At 39.4% G+C, this 23,667-nt stretch overlaps 1 protein-coding gene across 16 annotated transcripts in view; it reads right to left on the reverse strand.

Moving 5' to 3' along the window:
• The window catches only part of Stat92E (Signal transducer and transcription activator Stat92E), an 86,462-nt gene that overhangs the window by 44,357 nt on the left and 18,438 nt on the right, over positions 1-23,667 (reverse strand). For 6 of the 16 annotated variants that reach the window (XM_076200519.1, XM_076200520.1, XM_076200515.1 and 3 more), the window contains exons 4-16: positions 18,465-18,554; positions 14,247-14,427; positions 13,332-13,441; positions 11,814-11,995; positions 10,683-10,841; positions 8,805-9,039; positions 7,521-7,679; positions 7,181-7,416; positions 5,610-5,724; positions 5,173-5,350; positions 4,439-4,658; positions 1,514-1,603; positions 1,158-1,280 (exon numbers count right to left, since the gene is read on the reverse strand). In XM_076200519.1, coding sequence (XP_076056634.1) covers positions 1,158-1,280; positions 1,514-1,603; positions 4,439-4,658; positions 5,173-5,350; positions 5,610-5,724; positions 7,181-7,416; positions 7,521-7,679; positions 8,805-9,039; positions 10,683-10,841; positions 11,814-11,995; positions 13,332-13,441; positions 14,247-14,427; positions 18,465-18,554 — 2,078 coding nt within the window. The remainder of the gene's footprint in view (positions 1-1,157; positions 1,281-1,513; positions 1,604-4,438; positions 4,659-5,172; positions 5,351-5,609; positions 5,725-7,180; positions 7,417-7,520; positions 7,680-8,804; positions 9,040-10,682; positions 10,842-11,813; positions 11,996-13,331; positions 13,442-14,246; positions 14,428-18,464; positions 18,555-23,667) is intronic. The other 10 variants (XM_076200523.1, XM_076200527.1, XM_076200528.1 and 7 more) reach the window with 6 other exon arrangements.

Below are 23,667 nucleotides of genomic sequence, written 5' to 3' on the forward strand. Positions count from 1 at the left end.
TGAGACAGAGATGAACCTTCACCCACAAAGAGCTAAGAAGAGAGGGAACCAAGGGTGGTGGAATGGATGGGAGTGGAATGGGTAGAGTGAAATGGGCAGGAATGGGTGCATGCCTTTGACTTTGCTACTTCCCTTTTAAGGAGAAGTCCTTGGTTTATAGATGGACAGACATAGTTTGGTGTGTGTGTTTGTGGGTCATATTAGTATATAGGAGTCTGTTTTCTGTATGGTGGTTACATCTTGGGCTGATGCCAGGCCAATTCTGTGTTGGTACTATTTCAGAGTGGGATAGTGACTTTAATAGAGGCATGTCAGTGCAATTTTTGTTCACATTAGGAATGATTTCTCGGGTCACATGAAGAATTGTCACCCCAGATTGCCCACATAAAGAATCATCAACCCATGAAATCCCACCTGAAGAACTGTCACCCCATATGCCAAATATCAATACTGGAATAAAGATTAGGTTAGGTTGAATGAAGGTTATGATAATTGTCATCAACTTATACAAACAAAGAATCATAAACCCAGGATGGCCGCATGAAGAACTGTCACCCTGTCGAAGTCTGGGGTGACAATCCAATTTCTCTCCTGAGGTGAATTGTGGTCAAGGAGCTACACCATCAAGTGGGAACACCATAGTGATGAAACAAGGATGAATACCAAAAGTCACTATGCTCATACAGGTGAATCATCTGCCAGCCTACTACTCAAGAGATCCTTGCAAACCCCCAACTCTTCCCAGTAAAACCTAAAACCTCAAATTAATTTAAGGCTAAGTTTGATCTAAGAAAAATAATTGGACCTCGTGAGCATAGCCCCTCTCCTGCACATTACAACTACGTAAGTTTTGAATAACAGATACACAAATAACTGTCAATCATGAGCCCAGCACATGACCCAAGACCATGGTGAATCCCATTCACATAAATATATTATAAATCACCATGACATCAATTAACACAGCACATACAATGCATCTTGTCACTACTAATAGGACTGAGATCATGAAAGTGAAGAAGAGTACATCCACCAAACAGTGGATGCAACAGCTTATAAACTGTTACAATGGCCTATCTCAAGTAACAAATACCGCATACACAAAAATATATATCCAACTGAAAAATAATTTAAACAGCATGATTAATGGTACTTACGCATTACATTCAGACATGTTGGATGCCACCGATGGAGTATCCCTGGAAGCCATATCTGGAGATTGGGGGCAGAACATGGGTGGAGTGTTGGGGAAGTTATCACCAACTCCTGGACCTGACCACCTAGGTGAGATAATTATTTCAATTCTAAGTACTGAATCAAATATGTCCACGTGTGTATGTACCCAAGAGGGCAAGAGATAGGTGTGAGTGAAGAGTAGTTGTAAATGGATGATGAACTCTACCCTGAAGGGATTTCTCTTTATTTTCTCTAATTACTCATGAGTGGACAATGAAGGAGGATTGCTGTGTAATGATTTGATGGGGCTGAAACAGCTTTGACTGTTGGGTCCTACTTTGGAGGTGGTTTGTCTTGCTGCATTGCTTCTAACCAGGCAGTAATGGGGGCAGGGATGTCCCTGGGGTAGATGGCTGCCATGTGAAATCTGATAAAAGGAGTAGTTATCATGGAACGGCTATTGAGATTGTTTGCATCTAAGGAAAGGAATTGTATCAGTGGATTATAGGAGTGTACATACAGTTCCACTACACAAGCGAAAAGTGGCCAAGAATCAATTTATTAAGTATATTCAGAGGTGCCAAGATAAGAGGGAGGGAGGAGGGTGAAGGGGAGTGGAATATATAGGAAATGGAATGGGTGGGAGTGGTTTCTATGCCTTTTTCTTTTTGGCTACCCCCCAGGTAGGGGGAAAAAGTCTTTGGTATATGTATGTATGTAGTAAGGTGTATGGGAAGGTATTAATTGTGAAGATTAAGAGGGGAACTGAGAGAGTAATTGGAGAAGAGTAGTCTAGGTTTAGGGGTACATAGGTCAAAGTTTTTACAGGGATATGCAAGATGTTATAGGCAAAGGGTAAGATGCATTTGGGCTTTTGAGGATTTGGAGATGTATGGCAGGATTGAAAGAGAAGTCCTATGATCTATTGCAAATGTACAGAATAGGGATAAGTCTGCTGAGGGCAGTACAAAGTTTGAGCATGAGTCATAGAGGTTGTGTGAAGGTTGGGATTGGAAAGAATGAATGGACTAAGGTGAAAGTGAAGATGTGCAAGGTCTGTATTATGTTGCCATGGCTGTTCAACATATATATGGATTGGATGATGAGGGAGATAAAGGCCCGCGTGTTAGGCAAGGGTTTCATGTTAGTGAGAGAGGTGGGAAGTAGGAGTTGAGCCAGTTGTTTGTGGATGACACTGCTCCTGTGGTGTCTCTAACTCCCCCACATGTGCGTCTATGCGACATTGTAGCTCATAGTATCGTCATTGCAGAAATGGGGTGGACAAGGAATTTATATGTTGTGTAGAAACAGCTGACCTTTGGCCTTATATTACTATTGTGTAGATTAAGTCCATATTATGCCTGTTCTACAGGCATTTGTATCCTCATGAAAGCACAACTTTGGCCCCGCTGAGCCATGTTCCAGTGAGGCTGTGTCCTTCACTACTTTTGAGTACATCGGCTGTATATATAAAGAGCCAGGTTTGTGTTTCCAAGGGCAGTTCTCCTCTGTACTTGCAACTTGGCGGAGCACATCCCAAGTCAACCTTGAGATCGGGTTTCCTCGGAGCCTGACAGACCAACCCAGCCTATGCCGACACTTGCACTAACAAGAATAAAGCCAACAAACCCACTTGAGCTTCATTTACTCCCTTGGCACCAGAGTCCAATTAACATTCACGTAAGGTTACATTGGTGACCCTGGGAGTTTTGACACAAGTGCACCCAGCCAACCCTGGAGCGTCGACAACCTGTTTGACTCCCTGGACGTTCTTCATCCCCACCACAGTTGCAGCCATTGCACCATCCACTGCTGTGGTCATCACCACAGCCATTGCAGCTACAGCTGCTGCAGCATGTCATTCACAACCGCCTCCCCACTTGACGTCATAATCACTGTAGCTCAATGTCACGATCAATGCAGATCGACATCATGATCGACACGAATCGACATCACTACATCAGGGATGTCACAGCTTCCGTAGTCGCCACCCACCAGTGCCGCCTCAGGGAGTTCCTGCTTCCACTGATGTTGCTCACAGCATCTTCCCCACACTGGACATCATGATCGCCACAGGTCAACATCACTACTTCAAGGATGTCACCACTTCCAACATTGCTGTCTGCGCCACCTCCGGGGATTCCCCCCTCCACTGACGTCGCTCACGGCCACTTACGCGCAATGGACGTCATGATTGCCGCAGATCTATGTCACTATGCCAGGGATGTCACCACTTCCAACATTGCTGTCTGCACCACCCCCAAGGAGTTCCCAACACCACCGACATCGCTAACTCCCCCACATGTGTGTCTATGCAATATTTTGGCTCATAGTAACATCGTTGCAGAAATGGGGTAGACAAGGAATTTATACGTTGTGTAGAAACAGCTGGCCTTCGGCCTTATATTACTATTGTGTAGATGAAGTCCATAATATGCCTGTACTAAAGGCATTTATATCCTCATGAAAGCACAACCATGGCCCTGCCGAACTATGTTTCAGTGAGGTTATGTCCCTCGCTACTTTTGAGTACGTCGGCTGTGTATATAAAGAGCCAGGTTTATGTTTCCAAGGGCAGTTCTCCTCTGTACTTGCAACACAGTGAAGCATGTCCCAAGGCCCACAAGGAGGTCAACCTTGCAGTCGGGTTTCCTTGGAGCCTCACTGCCCGACCAGCCTAGGCCAACACTCGCATTAACCAGAATAAAGCCATCAAACCCACTTGAGCTTCATGTACTCCCTCAGCACCATAGTCCAAGTAACGTTCACGAAATGCTACACTCCTGTGGCTGATTCTGAAGATAAACTAAAGTGGTGAGTGGTGCAGTTTCAAAGAATGTGTAAAAGGAGAAAGTTGAAAGTGAATGTGCAAATATAGGGTGATGAAATTTAAAAGAAGTGATTATGGTAAGTTGGAGAAGAGTTTAAAGGGTGAGAAGATAGAGGAAGTGGAGAGCTTTAAAGTATTTGGGGGTCACATGTGGCAGGGAAAGGAAGAGTAGAGGTCAAGATGAATTATAGAGTATGGGAAGTATGTCGATTTCTAAGGAAAGTGGAAAATATGATGGGAAATAGCTTATCTGGAGATAAACGCTTACACACTTCATACACGTGTCTGTAATAAACAGGTTAAACAAATCATTAAACCCTAATGCAGCTATTCAATTCACAATTGTATCTACCCAAACTATACAACCTTGTGTACCAATAACTCAAACGTTCTTTAATGACTAAAGTATATAATATTAAGAAACTCTCTTACCCTGGCACATGCAGCTGCAAGCAAGGCTTGACATATCCGTTATGAGTTGGCTGTGCCTCTCCCATTGGTGTGTAATATTTTCCAAAGGCCTGCTCTTTTGTTATATTGGGGTACAGGTACAAGAGGTACTTTAGGTCAGACACTCGGTCTGCCAAGTGGCGTATGGCAAAATCTTTACTCGTAAATGGCTGTAACATGAAGACATCTCGTTGTTCACCTGCTGCAAGTAAACCAAACCACAGCATTAGAAAGGATTAAAAGCTTAGAGGCTACACATACAAAGACACAGATAAAAGAAAAAATGAAATAAAATAAATAAATAAGAATAAATAACATCTAAAAATTATTACACGAGTCTCAAGACATAGAACATAATTTTGAAAAGGCCAAAGAATTAATTAACCCATTGCCTCGTATCTCTTGCCAGAGATCCACAGCTCAATAGCAACAGCTACCAAATTGACCCAGAAGTCACTCAAGGAATAAATACTATGCTATTGTCTGGGTATGTCCCAAGGAGGAAGTGAAAAAATGTGCATATGCAGAGGTCCAATACATACATCGTGATCTGGTAAATATAATTAGGAAAGCACACTCAGACAAATTTCCTTCCAAGCACCATAAAATACACAAAAAGCATTTTTTTCTTACTTCCAATACATACATACATAAGACAAAGGCTTTTTCCCCCTTACACGGGGGGTTAGCCAGATGCTGATAAGTCATTAACTTACTCTTGGCAACATCCTCATACATCCAAGCAATAGTGACGCCACCTAATTCAGAGTCGGAGAACCGAAGCAAGAATGTCCCAGAGGCAGAGTTCATAAGCATTTCTTCGGCCTGTTTTCTTCCCACAAAGCCCATGACTGACCCATCAAACCATGGCTGCCGTAGGTGTTCCCTTGTGATCTGAAATTGTATTTCAAAAGTAGGTTAAGTCTTAAGTTATGTAGGTACAGCTTTTACAAATCATCTGAGTTACAAAATTGGCAAAAATATGGTTTATTTACAAGTCTATCTATATACCAAGGGTTGGCATAAATACCTGTGCATAATTAATCAACTTATCCTCTCAAAATCTAATTGATGGCTAAGCTTCATTAGTTGAAAACAAAATAAACAAATGAAAGACAACTACAATAAATTACTCAAAGGTTTCACTGATTACCTTCATGACAGCAAAGAACCACTCCCAAAATGTGAAGTTACGGTCAGGTAAGGGTTCTTTACAAAACTGGGACCATGAGAGGTACATATTTGTGTAATCTTGCAACTGGCTATTTCTGTAAAGAAACACATATTGTTCATTATACATTAAGTTTATCTGAAAATAAACATTCATATATATATTTGAAACAGAGGTCGAGGTGACAGCAGGTTGAACCCTGCCACCAGCGAGTTGTACCAACAGGATGGTTCATTATATTCCATGCTACAAACTCCTCTGCAAGAAGCAACGACCTTGCCTCCTGATAGGGGGAGTTCATGATGATAAACTGAATAAATCATCATATATATTTGCATGATGAATAAAGGAGAGAGGGTTACTATGTACATGATGCAGTGGGGCCCTGCTCAGGATGCACTGTCTTGCATTGCTTCTGATTGGGTGAAACAGAGGGCCTTGGATAAAAGGAAAATGTCTTTTGTGCAGGAAAGGAAGAGGATGCTTGGGCCAGAACCAAGGCAGAAAGACACAGCACCTCTAAAGTAGGAACCTACAGCTAAAGCTGGTTTACCATCACTGCTCCTTATACATGGCAATCCTACCTCCTTGTCTCCCCATGAGTGAGTACAGAAGACGGGGAGAAAACCTTATGGGGCATGTCAGTTTATCATCCATTCACAACTATCTCTTGCCTTCTCCTTTCCCTGCTCATCAGGCATTCCCCTTCTATCTGAGGCCCCTTCATCCCACTTATGCATTCCATTCTCAGTCTTCCCCTCAAGTTCACTCCATCCACTTCTACCTACCACAATATTTTTGCTAGTCTTTTGTCACTCATTCTTTCCATATATCCAAACTATCCTAGTATTCCTTGATCAACCCTATCTGCACACTTCCCTTCCATCCCTGCACTCCACACCTTTTTTGCTCTATTCACCCTTGCAACCTCAACCATATTTTTCAAATAATTTAGTTTTTTCCTTTCTGCCTCCACTCTAAGTTTCTGCCCCCTATAGTATTACACACATATATATATATATATATATATATATATATATATATATATATATATATATATATATATATATATATATATATATATATATATATATATATATACACATATATGCACATACACATATATAAAATATAATAGTACATACATATACCAAGGGCACTTTTCCCCTTACCAAGGAGGTAGCCAAAGTCAAAAGTCATAATTCCACTCCCTCCCTCCCTCTCATCTTGGCTCCTCCTGGAAGACAGGTCATCCCTGCATCTCACCCATTGGCCTGGGTCAGAAGCAATGCAACAAGACACAGCACATCCACAACAAGGCTGCCTCATTTAATTGGTTACCCCCGTCCCTCTGTCCCCATCATGCAGAAACATTGAAGACGAGCAGAAATCCCTACTGGCTGCGTCAAAATATCATTCGCACATAACCGCTCCCTAACACCCCATCCCCCACCCACTCCCTTCCATTCACCACCTTATAATATTTTCTTTGAGTAACAGAATAGTAATATATAAAAATAAACACATAAATAAAATAATAATAATCATCATACCTGAAAGCCTTGCCTGCTAGGAATTTTAGATTGTCCTCTGTCAGGCCTCTGGACGTTGCAGATTTAAATTTTGTATCAAGCATATCTGCAATTTGTGGCCAAGGAACTTTGTCTGGAACAACAAAAGGAACACGGCCTTGCTCTGCAAAAGCATTGTCCCACGATACTGTTGCCCATGCATGAGGTTCCTGGTTGCCATGTACAATAACTACCACCGGCAACGACAAAGTCCAAACCTGGAAAGTCGTAATTCAATGCTATGACAGATATCTACTATAGTACATCTTTTCATTTCATAAAAATCTTAATACAATGATTAACATGTAAGGGCCTGACATACACTTGCCTGAAATACAAGTTCGCCACCACCAATACTAAACTGCGACTGAAATAGGAGGGAAAATTTTTCGTCCATCACCGATTCTGTTCCTTTTTTCTCTGCTCGTTTGATTTTCTTTAGCTGCATGTTTCTAAAGCTGGCTGACAACTGTCTTGTTCCCTGAAATATAAGGAAGTTGCATAAAAATTCTGCAACATTCAATTTTTTTTAATTTCACATTATCCCATATCTCGTTATGATGTGATGCATTTATTAATTTCTATTTATCTTTCTTCTGCTGTGGATGTGCTGTGTCTTGCTACATTGCTTCTGACCCAGGGCAGTGGGTGAGATGCATGGATGACCCAAGAAAAGAGGGAGGGAGAGAGGGGTGGTGAATGGGAGTGAAGTATGTGGGAAGGAAATGGGTGGGAGTGGCTTTCCTTTGATTTTGGCTACCTCCTTTGTAAGGGGGAAGTAGCCATTGGTATATGTATAGTATATATGATTATGTAAACCTATATGAATACATGGTATTGCTAAGTTGTGGGTATAAATAATATTGGATACGTATTAGTATTAGGTTAGTGTACAACCGCACCAAAAAAATCATAACAAATAATTGGCATTAGAAATCATAACACCCAATTTGCGTGTCATTATTTTTATTGCTGTTCCAGCAAAGAACGGGTGGAACTTGTGTTGTTGTTGTTCCCTAGACTGTCTGTCCGAGCAGTCCGGTCTCCCCAAGGAATGTTGTTGTTGAAACTTGTGTTGACACAGTGGCCTTGACAAGCCTGTAGCTACACTACATCACTCGTGCAAGTCTCAGTGCACCACAAGTGTTCATGTAAAGAAAGTTTATGGTATGCTACTCTCGTTAGTGCCAATACTATCTGTAGCCCTATTTTTGCATTCATCCCTGCGGTGGGCGGGGTGCAGGGATGACCCGTCATCCAGGAGGTGCTCAGATGAGAGGAAGGGTGGGAGGGGTGTGGAGTGTATTTGGGGATGAAATGGGTGGGAGTGTTTTTATGCCTTTCCCTTTTTGGCTACCTCCCTTGGAAGGGGGAAAAAGCCTTGGTATATGTATGTATGTATAATTCTATTCCAATAGGAGTAGAGTATGTGGAGATGAACAAATACAATTTCAAAACCAAATCTCACTGACATAAAGGGATGAGACCTCTCTGGTATAGCTTCATTCCAGTGTTATCACAACTAGGTAAATACTATATACAGACCTGGAAACTATGAACACCTGCACTATTCTGACCTCTGACCTTGGCCAGATCCTTCACTCACCTGATGATATTCCATGGTTCCTGTGTTGTTTAAAATCTCTCCAGATGAATCACTTTTGTTGACTTGATCATTCTTTAGCAGGGAATTTGCCTGAGCTTCACTAATAATGGTAACCCTAACTTGTGGTGGAGTCATGTAAACATTAAGTTTACCACCCACAAGCAGGCGGACTGTTGCCGTGAACCGGGTATTAGTTTTCATCACTTGCGGTGGCTGTTTCTCAATGATGAAAGTGCTGAATAAAGAGTTTTTTGTATTACAAATAATCTTTGTTTCTCTAACCCTGCAAATACTGAACATTAATCAATCAATCATTTCCTTCCGCTGCCTCAGATTCCTTTAACCCCTCCTCTATACCTGATTCACCCCTTCACACTTCTTTCCAAAACACCTTTTCATTTCTTTCAAAATTCTTAAGACACCCCTACCCCACCTTACATCGGTTCATCCTTTGGCATCCCCCACTTTGCATTTTGCTTCTACCTCTCATATATTTCTTAATTTCTACCATACCCCTCCATGGGGTATTGACAACATAAATTCAAAGCCATCAATATTTTTGGAACTGTGAAAACCCTATGAACCAGTCACACATCACTTTCATAATTGAAGACTAATCCCCATCAAAAGAGAAAGTCAATTACACTAATCCTAATATTCTATCATCCTCCTTTCTATTGCTCTACTTAAACACTTTTTTACCAACTCCATGACTCCATCTCTTGTTTACAAGGATGGATGTGCTACAGTGAGTCCTCCTTATACGGTAATTCTTTATCCAGTAAATTCACAGTTACGGTATTTGGTAATTACTACCCTCGATTCTATTTACGGTAAGAAAAATTCACAGATACGGTATCCGCTAGATATTTTGAAGAGGAAAGAGTGGGGAGAAGGTATGTCTGCCATATCCTATTATTACATGTTATAATGGGTTGAGGAAGGAAGGGAGAGGACGGAAGACAGAGGTGAGTGGAGAATGGTTGTATATGGATGATGTTGTGATTGCATGAGGAGGAATGGGCAGGGGGGTGGGGGTGGGGTAGTATGTGTGAGTAAATTTTGACGCAGCCCGAAGGGATTTCTCCCCGTCCTCTCCTTATATGCAAAGGGGGACGGAGAGGGGGGGTCGCCGATTAAATGAAGCGGCCTTGCTGTGGATGTACTGTGTCTTGCGACACTGCTTCTGACCCAGGGCGGTGGGCGGGGTGCAGGGATGACCCGCCATCCAGGAGGTGCTCAGATGAGAGGAAGGGTGGGAGGGGTGTGGAGTGTATTTGGGGATGAAATGGGTGGGAGTGTTTTTATGCCTTTCCCTTTTTGGCTACCTCCCTTGGAAGGGGGAAAAAGCCTTGGTATATGTATGTATGTATGTATAATGGGTTCGGTATATGGTAATTTCAATTTGCAGTAAGGTTTTCAGGAACGCATATGTACCGTATAATGAGGACTTACTGTATTTATTTCTAATGAGATATCAAATACTCATTTCTGTTTCTTCACACACACACACCTCCTTTCTGTCACTAACGCATTCACCTCTTCATTCCACAATTATTTCCTTTCCTCATCTGAAGAAGACTGTCGAAATGTTAAAGAATAAAGTACATCTGCATCATCCTGGATTTTCTCTACACCTCTCTTCAACTAATATGCACAAAATTTTTATACTTTCAGATCAGTATTTGAAATATAAAAATTAATAATATTAAGTCAACAAGTTAGAATAACCACCAGTTCCTACACAAGAAAAAAAAATCTGCATGTTTTCAACAATACAATCTATATTGTATTCAAGGTTAAATATATCTCATATACAAAATCAATTCTATATCACAAACAGTTTGGTAAACAGTTCAAACAATCAAGTTATCATACCTGGTAACTAATGATGATAGAAGTCGTGTGATCTGTGAATTCAGTGCTGGGAGCATATCAACTCCTGCTGGTGGACTGATGGGCACCTTGGCCTGCAGTCTTTCACATTCCTTAATTTGCTGCCGGTTGTGCCATATTATTTCTGCTAATGCTTCACACCTATAATACCAAACCCCAAAAAAAGAAATTAATAAAGATAGAAATCTAAACATACATATACATATATACATAATAGCCTGGAAGATAATACAGTCCAAGCTGGAAATCCATATACCAAAGGTTTCTCCCCCTTATAAGAGAAGTAGCCAGCCAAAGCAATCACCCACCCCAACCTATCTATTGTCCAACTGCTATACCTAGTTTTAAATTCATGTACATCTTCTAAACCAAAGAAGCTGAAACTATATATGAATCTAAAACTAGACATGACACTTGGATAATAAGAGAAATAGGACCCCACTAGCATAGCTCCCTTCCTGTATCCTATAATTAGGTAAATATGGGCATGCATACATACATATATAAAAAGGCCTTTACCCTCTTATAGGGAATGTTGCCAAGTCAAAGTATTCACCCACCCCACTCTCATCCATAACCTATTGATCACTTTCAATCTTTGCACCTTATGGATGAAGGGTCATCCATTCTCCCACCACAAAACCACTTGGGTCAGTGGCTACACTGTACGACAAATCACCTCTACAGCAGGGCCTAACAGCCACAACTTGCCTATCTCCATTGCTTCATTATATTGTAGTCCCTACACCTACCCACCCTGCCCCGACTCACTCTAGTCAACTCCCTGCTCCTTATCTCGAAACTTAATCAATTTCCTCACTTCTCATTTGGAGGTGAAGCTTCATGGGACTGATACTTGTTTTTTTTTTAACTGGGATCAAGGTCAACCTTATAAACTTCATCTGTATTTCCTAAACATTTAAGCACAAGGAGTGGTGATAACCAGCAACTGCTCCATGAAGACATCATACAAACCGGGGCAACCCCACATTTACTTCATACCATTTATCATCTCCCTTTCCTAATCTTTCACATGCCCTATTAAACATGTAAAAATTCTGACTACCTTCAAGAGATTCCCTCATCTCATATCCATAAATATATCTTACTCACCACTCCTGTATATGATCAAGTCTGTTTGTGCTAAATGATTTTCCATTGCCAGCCATTTGTTGTTCTCTCTTCCAGTTAATGAGTTCCTCATCCAAAATCCGTTGCTGCAATGTGTTCAATAGTTCTATGGTTGCACGGTGCTTCTCTGCTAATGTCATTCTTCTTTGAAGGAGACCAGTTACCTGAATGAATTAACAACATATAATACACATATTCAGCTTCTGAAAGTATAATAGTTTGCTTGTGTAGACTAAACATTACCAATACAGGGAGTTTTATACCTCATTTGTATTTACCTGAATAATGTGCATCTACATACCAAATTTTATATATATATATATATATATATATAAATATATAACTATATATATATATATAACTATATATATATATATATATATATATAAAATATATATATATATATATTATCAAGAGGCTTTTTCCCCCCTTATAAAGAGGTAGCCAGCCACAACCTGTACCTACCCCTACCCATCCCAATCCTATTAATTATCTATTTATTTCCCTTTTATCTTACATCCTTGTGAAGTTGATAAATAGACATACCAATGGTCAGGACCAATAATGAGTACCTGCACATGGTGGTCCTGTGAGACAGGTACCACAGAGAATCACCTACCTACCTACCACCTATCTTCAAAACCAGTCAACTCCCTCACCTCCATCTTGAAGTGCAGCCCCAAGAGGATGACATACATACATACATACATATACCAAGGCTTTTTCCCCCTTCCAAGGGAGGTAGCCACAAAGGGAAAGGCATAAAAAAACACTCCCACCCATTTCATCCCTAAATACACTCCACACCCCTCCCACCCTTCCTCTCATCTGAGCACCTCCTGGATGACACTTGGTCTAAAGACTGGGCGATTTCAACTGTATTTCCTCCAATTTTTCAAATAAGGAGAACTGAATGCTTATAATTTTTGCTACCTACCTTATATGGTGAAAAAAGCTCTTGGTATATAGACATACATACATACATATACCAAGGCTTTTTCCCCCTTCCAAGGGAGGTAGCCAAAAAGGGAAAGGCATAAAAACACTCCCACCCATTTCATCCCTAAATACACTCCACACCCCTCCCACCCTTCCTCTCATCTGAGCACCTCCTGGATGACGGGTCATCCCTGCACCCTGCCCACATTATTAGCTGTAAAAGTTACTAGTTGTCAGCTTTCCTTATATGAAATGGTGAAAGAAATATGGGTGAAATTGACAGATATTTAACCTAATCTGGGAACAGTGTCAGCCATTTGGGGATACACCTCCATGAGGATGATGACCGGTTTAAAAGATGGATGACGTATTAAAGAATCTCTAACATCTTACAGAACTACCATTTGCAAGTACTGTTAGCTAGTACCATTTTAAATTAACATTCTAAGAAACAATTTGTTCATAATATATCAAACAGAATCATACATAATGCATTTCTTTACAAAATGTAAGACAAATAATGTTATAAATACACTAATTCTACTTTTGGCTTCAACTTACTTTTTGTGTTAATTGTTGTTCTGTAGTTTCTTTTCTTTTCCTTAGACTTGTTTCCATTTCCCGAGTCTGTTGTGTCTGTGGCTGCTGATTCTGAATGTGAGTGAGATGTGCTGTACATGTAGAAAGAAAACAATTACATGCTACAAAAAAATTGTTCATGTTTTATTCCATGGGCATTTAAACAAAATCATGCAAATCTATCAGTCCTAAGAAACATTTTACTCTTTCTAATTTCCTTAATAACATTAACATCTTGTTCTGGCTAGTATCTGACAATATTATTCCACAATGATTCCATTGCCATGATGGTCAAAAATCACCCTTCAGACCTAGTCACAACCTTAATGACTATTCAACTGAGAGAGTGTAATCACTATCAAATGGGTTAAATACATCCTCAGTAGCCCCTTCAACAAAATAAACTAATTGATGGAATTTGTCCAGATAGTTTGATTTAGCCACAGGGAATTGTTAATTAATTACTTTGGTTCTCTTTTGCTATAGACTGGTAGCCTGTGGTACAGTAAAAAAATTCAGTTTGTTCATGGAACCGAGAATTATGATTATGTATACACTTATGGAGGCTGGTGTCTGTGGAGGAAGAGGAGAGTATTTGAGTGTGGTATAGATATTTGGGTGTTGATTTGATGTTTCTTGGAATGTGTGGGTGTTCTACTATGTAGTATAGAGGGTGGGCTGTGTTTGTGGAGGCTGCAGCAAGTGTTTGTGTGTCTAAGTGAGATTAGGGGCACATAATTCACCACTGAGCATATGCATTATTTATATGCTGTAGTATTAGTTTCTTTGTTGTGTCCAAAATTGTCATTGTCAAGCTCCAAGGCAACCACCCAATCCATCACCATTTCTAGCCAATAAGGCTTAAAAACAAGAACAAGGTCGAACTGACATACTTACCATTTATCTTAGCACAGTCATGGTACTGAAGGGCAAAGGCTTCTTGTTCTTGTTCTATTCCTCTTAGTTCATCTGCTGTTTCCTGTGTTCTTCTCCTCAACACGTCTAGCTGCTGAACAATCTCAGCACAGGGGTCTGTGATCATCATGGGATGCAACATCCCACCACCGCCACCCACCATCTGTCACCAACGAGACATTGCATCAGCGAGTGAAGATCATCAAGCTCGTAAAAATTATTCATCATCTCACAATGGAAGTATTTATTCATGACATATTTAATTTTTTCTTAATAAAGTATATGCACATGACTTCTATGATAATAAGATTCCTTTCCTTTTAAAGAATCCATTACAAAAATATACCCAATTATCAACCCAAATTACAATGCCAATGATAAATTCCATCATTGGAATGAATTTTAATAATAATTCTTAATAAATACTTATCCCTTAACATACACAGTTTGAGGACCAATGATAGATGCCTGCTTGTAGTGATCCTGTGGGGGTGAACAGCAGGTCTGCCCATTTTCAAAACACGTCACTCTCTAAATCTCTAGACTGGAGCCAAGATTTCTAAAAATTTCAACTCTATTTCTTACAACTTTTCATACACAGGTGAAAATTGGCAGCTCCTCTCCCTCACACTACTTTCAGTTAGCAATATGATAAAACCAGATGAAGCACATGCACGGCTTTGAAAATATGCAGAATACCACTAGAAGGAATATACATTTTGAAAGAAACTCTAATCAGTCTACAAACCATTTTTGTGATCCACACTCAACTGCACTTCCACAACCTGGTTACCAATGACCAGGAAAATATGGACATCAACTATACAAAATAAAGCCCTGAGAAATGCTGGTGCACCTAAACAACTCTAATAGAACAACTCCATACAGAGACCAGAATCCTCTCCATATAACATGAAAATGACATGTACAGTTCTATGAAAATGACATGTACAGTTCTATGAAAGAGTACCCAACCTGATTCACCCATTTCATTACATCACACATGTATCAATCAATCTATTGCTCCTGGTCTCTCTTGGATATGACCTGCAGCCTTCAGGTAAACTGCAACAGCCTCTAAACAGGACCATAAGTCACTAAGAAAAGATATTTTATGTTATTGTCTAGGGATTGTTAATGTGGGAGATTGTAATATTAGGTGTTTTGTGTCCTCTGTGTGGTGGTGGTTGCATCAGGGGAAATTTGAGTTTGTAGTCAGGCTTATTCTGTGTAGGCACTCTTGTAATATTAGGTGTTTTGTGTCCTCTGTGTGGTGGTGGTTGCATCAGGGGAAATTTGAGTTTGTAGTCAGGCTTATTCTGTGTTGGCACTCTCTTTATGCTGGATGGTACCCTGAGCACAAACATGCCAGTGCAATTCTTAGGTGTAGGACGGTTTTTTCTGTGGGGCTTATGTCTGACAGTCAATGCTGGAATACTGAGTCTGGTGGTCTTTCATGGATAACTTGGTTAGTGATCTGAGAACGTCGGTGCTTTTGTGTGGATGTTTGGTATGGTACAGGTAGTAGTCTATTATAGATGTCTGAGCAGCATATTGCTGGTGTCCTTTAGTTGCATTCTGTTGGTGGTGTTTGCGTAATGCATTGTGAGGGGCTCCATTGCAGAACTGCACTAAAATCACCTCCACGTTGTAGTCCAAAATGAGGACCCTGGCTTTTGTAGGGAGGTGTCCAACCAGTCTTGAAGCACCCATTCACCACTCTCAGTTCTCCATTCTAACATCTGCATAATGTTTGTGTTTGTCTTGCTGATTTTTGGGAACTATGCTGAGAAGGCACAATCAAGGGTGGGTCTTAGGAACTGCATAGACAGCCACCAGATCCCCTTCCTGTTGTCCAAAACTAACAATGGTCCCATGTAGGTTTGTTTTCCTATTGGTTTTGCTGTCAGGTTCCTGATATGTGGGCTGAAAGTCACATGAGCATCAAATGCAAGGTCATCACTATCTATCTCTGGGGTGAAGTTTCCATTCTGTCATTTTTCAACTACTGTTCAAGTCCATTCAAGTAGGCTTGGGTGTTCTTTGCTGCTATTTTGTATTTACTAAGCTAGGTTTTTATTGCCAAGTCATCTGCATGAGAGAACATTTGGGTTTAGTTCTGATTCTGGAGTTGGAAAATCACTCAAAGAAGTTGAACAGTAATGAACATACTGCACCTTGAGAGACTCCATTGTATAGCCCTTCTGTATCACAGATTTTATTGTTTTGGGTTACTCTGTACTGCCTTCCTGCTGTAAGATTGATTAACCACTTCTTGTGATTATGGATGTCTAGCTCAATTATTCATCTTGTTTTATTTTATTTATTTATTTTTCTTTCATTTTATTATTATTATTATTATCATTATTATTATTATCTATTTTTTTTTTTTTTTTTTTTTTTTTTTTTTTTTTTTTGATAGTTTGTGTCTGGAGACCTTGTTGAAAGCCTTGTTTAAATCTAAAGCAACAATAATTACTCTTTTTTTCCTTTTTTTTTTTTTTTTTTTTAAATCATCCCAGTACTTGTGTGATGTTTGTGTGCAGTGCAAGTGGCATTCCCTGAATCCATGTTAGTTGTTGGTTAGAGGAGGTAGGATTTCTGATTTGATTCTTGCTGCAGTATCCAACTTTCAAGCAGATTCACTGAACACTGGGATGGCGAGGAAGGAAAGACACCCACTCCCGCACCACTGCCAAATAAGGGCAGGCATATCCAAGACTCACTGCAAACATCAAATGGACATCTCCTCAAGGTGGCGTAGCCACAAGAAGCCAGCACCTAGTCTTTCAACTAGGCCAGAGTAACACAAGTACAGCCTATTGAATGGAGAGAAAAAAATTGATAAATGAATAAATAAAATAAATGTCCACAACCAACCATTTGCAACAAACACCTTTAGAGGCTGTCATGTATCATCAACTTCATTTATCTCCCTTTTCCCCTGTACTTTTTGCAAGAAAAATTGACAACCAGCAACTGCTTCCCTCCTCCTCCTTCTACTACCTGCCAGTAACATGGAAAAAGACTCATAATAATACAATATATAAAACATTCCAAATTTGTCTCTCCCTAAAGAGACAAGTACCAGCCCCTTATGGCCACACCTCCAGATGGATGTGGAGGAGGATTAGGGGGGTTTACATTATTTGTCACCTCTCCCAGTGTTGGATCTCTAGATCCTTCAAGAGACAGCTTTGATGTTGGTGACAAAATACAGTTCCTCAAAAAAAAAAAAAAAAAAAAAAAAAAATTAAATAAATAAAAAAATAACCAGTTGGAACAACTAGCAACAGAATCCCATCACCAAAACAACAGTGCAACAAACAAGAACTCTTCACAGAGAACATTTGAAAAAACAAATCTCTTCCTCACATCACCTCAGCTGATTATTCAAGCAACAGAAAACCACAATCCATATTGCTCTTTATCTAGCTACACAAACACAAATTTCCAAAAGAGGAGGGGGAGAGGTCAACTACACCCTCTTGAATCCCCCTACCCCACCTCAACTTCCATACACCTGTAGTGGCACCTCTACAAGGCAGCTAAGTAGCATTCACATTCAGAGAATACTCACCTTGCCTGGCGGAGTACCAAGCCAAAACTTCCACTAGTTTCTTTCCTGCTGTTTTTCTTAACTTCTCCTTCACCACTCCTTGAATTAGGCCACCATGAACAGAAATGGATAAGGAAAAAGAGGAGGTACAGGAGGGAGAAGGGAAAAAGGAGGGAGAGAGGAGAGAAATGATGAAGAGATGGAGGCAGATATGGGAGAATGGAGAAGGTGGGAAAGGAGCTAGGAGAGGTGGAACAGGAGAAGGGAAAAAGGAGGGAGAGAGGAGAGAAATGATGAAGAGATGGAGGCAGATATGGGAGAATGGAGAAGGTGGGAAAGGAGCTAGGAGAGGTGGAACAGGAGGAAGAGAAGAGTTGGAAGAAAAAGAAGAGGAAGGGGTGGAAAAGGTGATGAAGAGGTGGTAATGGAGGAGGAAGGGAAGGAGATGGAGGAAGTGGAGGAGGAGGCCAGAGAGAAGTGTTGGTGTTGACAGGACCACTACTTGCAGACACCCATTACCAATTCCTCATGAATTAACATGTTTAGACAACAAAGGATTTAATAAAAATACTGTAAATGTTTAGCATCATTAAATATCTATCAACTTGCATGCCATGCATTAGATCAATAACTAAACTTACATTTTCGTGTTGCTGTACAAGTTTCAACTCTGTATTAAGACAGCTGCGGATAATGTGGACAAGGCCAAGAGGATTCTGAAGATATCGAGTCTGGAAAACAAAAGACAAATGGTTGAGAAATAAACACACACTGCACTTGACATACTTGCAATATTGTGAAAATGTAAATGCGTGTATTTTTTTTCAACACTAGTTACCCATTCCACTTCTCATCCTTAAACCTAATTTCTAAATTCGAACTTTTTTCTTTAGAAAACACAACTAGCTTGCTCCGGGTCAAAACAACTTCTGTATCCCAAATACACTAATTTTAGACTATTGGCAACGATATATATTTTAACATGATCAGCAGCACAAGTGCTGCAAACACCATACAAGAATTTAAGAACAAACTAGATATTGCGAGATACAAAGACAGGTCACTACTAGCACAGCTCCCCTTCCCATATAATACAACTAGGTAAATACATCATCAATACAACTTCAGTGAGCCAAATTAAGCTGCCATGGTGAGGAACAGAGGCTGCAATGACACCCAGAAGATAAGGATGGTGTTCCTGCAGTGGACCACCTTTCGATTTTGATGCTCTACTACTATTCAGGGTACTACTCTCTCCAGTACCAAGAACACATACATTCCTCCATCATTTCACCTCCTACTCTTGCATTTCTTACTTGTACAATATGTCTGCATAACACCATACAGCAATAAATACTTATTAATATCCTGATAAACACACACACACATCTGGCCCCCACACAGAATGAAGGCAGCAACTAAATTGGTCCCCAGCCTGGCAGATAAACCATACGAGGAAAGACTAATAGCACTGGATCTACCAACTTTGAAGGATTGAAGAGAAAGAGGTGATATGATTACAGTATTCAGGTCATTTAAGGAGATAGATTGCATTGACAGGGATCTCCTGATTAAAGATGGGAGGGTTTCAAGAGGTCATGGGAGCAAATTAAGAAAGACCACACGTCCAAAGGATGTGAAGAAATACATTTTCCATATACAGTGAGTCCTCTCATTAATGGACGTTAATTAGCTGTGTTTGCGGTGTTTTTGCTGTGTTTTTAGTGCTGTTGTTTAGTGCGTGCAATTACTATGCCACCCAAGTACCACTCCAAAACACCGCAAATACAGCGAAAACACTGCACTTTACATACTTGCAATATTGTGAAAATGTAAATGCGTGTATTTTTTTCAACACTAGTTACCCATTCCACTTCTTCTCATCCTTAAACCTAATTTCTAAATTCGGACTTTTTTCTTTAGAAAACACAACTAGCTGGCTCCAGGTCAAAACAACTTCTATATTCCAAATACACTCATTTTAGACTATTTGCAACAATATATATAATGAGAGGTCTCACTGTAGATACATAAATACTTGGAATAGCTTAGGAGGTGATTTATACAAAGCTCAAACAATACATAAATTCAAATATAAATATACAAACATATTCCAAGGGCTTTGAAAACAATCTAAATATAATTGGAAATCTGAGGCTAGGTATAATTAAAAATTAGAGAATAGGAGATGGGACCCAATGAGCATTACTCCTTTCCTGAATGCAATTAGATAAATACAATTAGGTAAATACACACACACACATACACATTCTTCAAGTAATCCTCTCATTCATACTCAATCTATTAAACTACAATTTCAATTTCTTCTGTGGATCAAGACCTTACATTTTCCATCTTCACTTCAAATTCCCACTTCCTACAAACTTTGGAAGATACAATTTGCTTAGTCAACACACTCCTCAACTTCTTACATACCTGTTGGCATTTTTTTTCTATTCTGATTACAGGCAGCCAATTCTATTTCTATTTGTGGAAACCAAGCAGTAGCAAAAGAAATATAATCCATCTTGAGTAATACCCTTCTGTTTGTTTGTTTGTTTGTTTAATGCTCCCATTGGCATTTACAGCACCCTTTTGTTAGGAAAGTTATGCAAAATTGCCTGTCTTCAAGTGACACTCAATTCAAGCTTTTACACTAATGTTAAAGATTCCAGCTTCCCTCAACATCTGACATATAATTTGCCAGAACTTCTCATAAATACTATCCAATGTAAGTTCTTTTCAATTCTGCTTCCTGGACAATATCTAATTTTTTCAATTACTATTATTTTCCATGTGTTTAACTTTTACAATTGCCAAGTTTCAAACCTTCAATGAACTAGTAAATCCAAAACTTATTTCCTACATTAAATGACAAGAGAATGGATGCTTCAATCATTTAGCTTGCAACTTCAGAACAATACTCCTCCTCAAAACATAAAAAAATATCTTAAAAATATTCTCCAGTCACTCCAAACACAAGAAAGCCATCCCAATCAGCTTCATATAGAAGTTGAACTGTATAACATATATGAAATTCACTAAAACTCTTAAACACTTACCACACACAAAGATATACCTTCACAGGCTCTCTACTCTTGCTTTAACCACTAAATAAACTGAACAATATAAAAAGAAAAATGGATACCTTCTATTCAGAGAAGCTCACTGTACACAGGAAACCACATGATAAGACAAGAAATCTACGCATTTACTGTCCACTAAATTTATTACTCTGCTACCTGTATGTCATCTTTCCAAAATAAGGGAGACAAAAACTTACACTAAAATTGAGGTACCCATACAAACTGTTTCATTCATTGAAATTTAGATGTCATTAAAAAGGATCATGTCCAGTGCATTTTATGTAGACATTTATGAAGCAGACATGTAGTGTGTGTGTGTGTGTGTGTTTGTATTCACCTAACTGGAGTATACAGGAAAAGGAGCAATGTTCATTGGGTCCTGTCTCCTATTCTCTAATCATCTACCCTATTTAGCCTGTTCATGTATGGTTCCAACTTAATCTATATCCTTGTTTCCAATTATCATATTTAGATTTGAACTTGTGTACTGTTTCAGCTTGGGCAATATCACTTCCTTACCAGAGTGTGTATGAGTGTGTGCAAGTGTGTGAGAGTGTGTGATGTGATTCACCATGGTCTTGGATCATGTGTTGGACTCGTGATTGACAGCTATTTCTCTCCCAGAAGAGAGCTCATATATAACCAATCTATGGGTAATGCTGTGACCTTACATGCACACACACCCTCAACTCCCTGCCCACGAGAGTTGGAGTAACAACCTGCAGCACAGCGATACTGAAATTATTTCAGCCCTGGGTGGGATTCAAACCTGGACCGTCATAGTGGCAGCTGGGAACTCTACCACTGTGCCATGAGTGTGTGTATTTACCTAGTTGTGTGTGTGATTCACCATGGTCTTGGATCACGTGTTGGACTCATGATTGACAGTTATTTCCCTCCCGGAAGAGAGCTCAGAGCTCACATGTGTATGTGTGTATTTAACTACCTAGTAGCATTATATGGGAAGGTCAGCTATGCTCGTGGTGACCCGTCTTTGTATCTCGAAACATCTAGTTTATTTTTAAATTCATGTATGGTGTTTGCACACACTATTGTTTTGTCCAATATGTTCCAGACATCCACCACTCTATGTGGAAAGCTGTTTTTTTTCCAGATCTCTTCTATAATTGTCCTTTCTGAGTTTCTTTTCATGTCCCCTTGTTTTTCTTCTATCCCAATTAAAGTATTTTCTATCAAGGACTTCCATGCCTTTTATAATTCAGTAAATGGCCCACAGATCACCTCTTTCTCTTCCTTGTTCCAGGGTTGGTAGTTTTGAAAATGTTGGGGCCATCTTTGTCATTGATCTTTGGATTCTTTCTATTTTCCTAATATTCTTTTTTTGTACTGGGTTCCCATAGTGTCACTGCATACTCCAATATTGGTCTTATCAGTGTGACTAGTATTTTATTTACTATTTCCTCATCTAGGTAATTAAAAGCCACCTTTATTGATCTTAACAAATAGTAAGTTTCTCTGACTATTTTTGTTTATCTGCTTGTCCGGGGACATGTCTTTGATGATGATTTCTCCTAGGTCCTTTTCAGAACAAACTTTCTTTACTTCCTTTGTACCGATTTAATATTGTCCTAATATTCTTTTTCTACTTTTTCCAAATTACATTATACTACATTTTTTAATGTTGAAGTCCACTTCCTACCTCTGACTCCATTCCAAGACCTTGTTCTTATCTCAAGTGATTCACAATCTTTTTCCATACTTTCTTTAGTAGTTTTGTGTCATCTGCAAAGAAGTTCATGTAACATTCCACACCTCCATCCATGTCATTTACATATATAGCAAACATTAATGGAGCCAGTACTGAACCCTGTGGGACTCCACTTATTATTTCTTCCCAGGAAGAGTTTTTATCTCTGACCACCACTCACTATTTTCTTCCATGCAAAAAAATCTTGCATCCATTTCAATAGTTTTCCTTGTATACCTCCTGTTGTTTCAAGTTTTCTTAACAATTTTTTGTGTGGTACTTTATCAGATGCCTTTCATAACTTCAGGTAAGCACAGTCTCCCCATCTGTCCCTTTCACTGCTCGACTCACGACTGACAGCTCAGAAATTATATATTGACCAGTCTTTGAGCAATGCTGTGCCCTTACACACATACCCCCATCCCCTAGCTCATGGGATCAGCAACATCTTGCTGTATTACTGAAGCTTTCAAGCCTTGAGCAGTGATTAATCTCAGATCTGTATAGTCACAATTCCTGGCCAACCACACCAGCAAGCAATGTGTGTGTATTTACCTAACTGTACTTACCTATTGTACAACAGTATACATGAAAGGAACTATGTTTGTGGGATCCTACATATTTTTCTCAGTCTATCATACCTAGCTTTGAATTTGCTTGTTTCTTGTTTGGCTATATAAGATATTTCAGTTAATACATCTATATGGAAAAATATTTTTTGACATATTTCATTACTTTTTTTTCCAAGACCAAAAAACCTACTTCCTTTCATGACGTGAACACTATGATCAAGTCATCTTTCTCTTCTTTCTTTCAATGACAGAAGGTCATGTGTGTATAATCTCTAAACATTTATATGCAAGGCTAGAAACCAATCTGGTCAATGCTCTTTGTATTATCTTGACTTTATATCCTACACTTAGTATGGAGACCAATATGCATATTCTAACCTAGGGCAGATCAGGCATTCTATTTGTTTATTTACCTATTTATTCTTCTATTATTTATCTATTTATTTATGCATTTATTTAATTTATATATTTTCTCATA

Source organism: Oratosquilla oratoria, chromosome 17, assembly GCF_046742065.1.
Source record: "Oratosquilla oratoria isolate Oo_2021 chromosome 17, ASM4674206v1, whole genome shotgun sequence".
NCBI classification, from domain to species: domain Eukaryota; kingdom Metazoa; phylum Arthropoda; class Malacostraca; order Stomatopoda; family Squillidae; genus Oratosquilla; species Oratosquilla oratoria.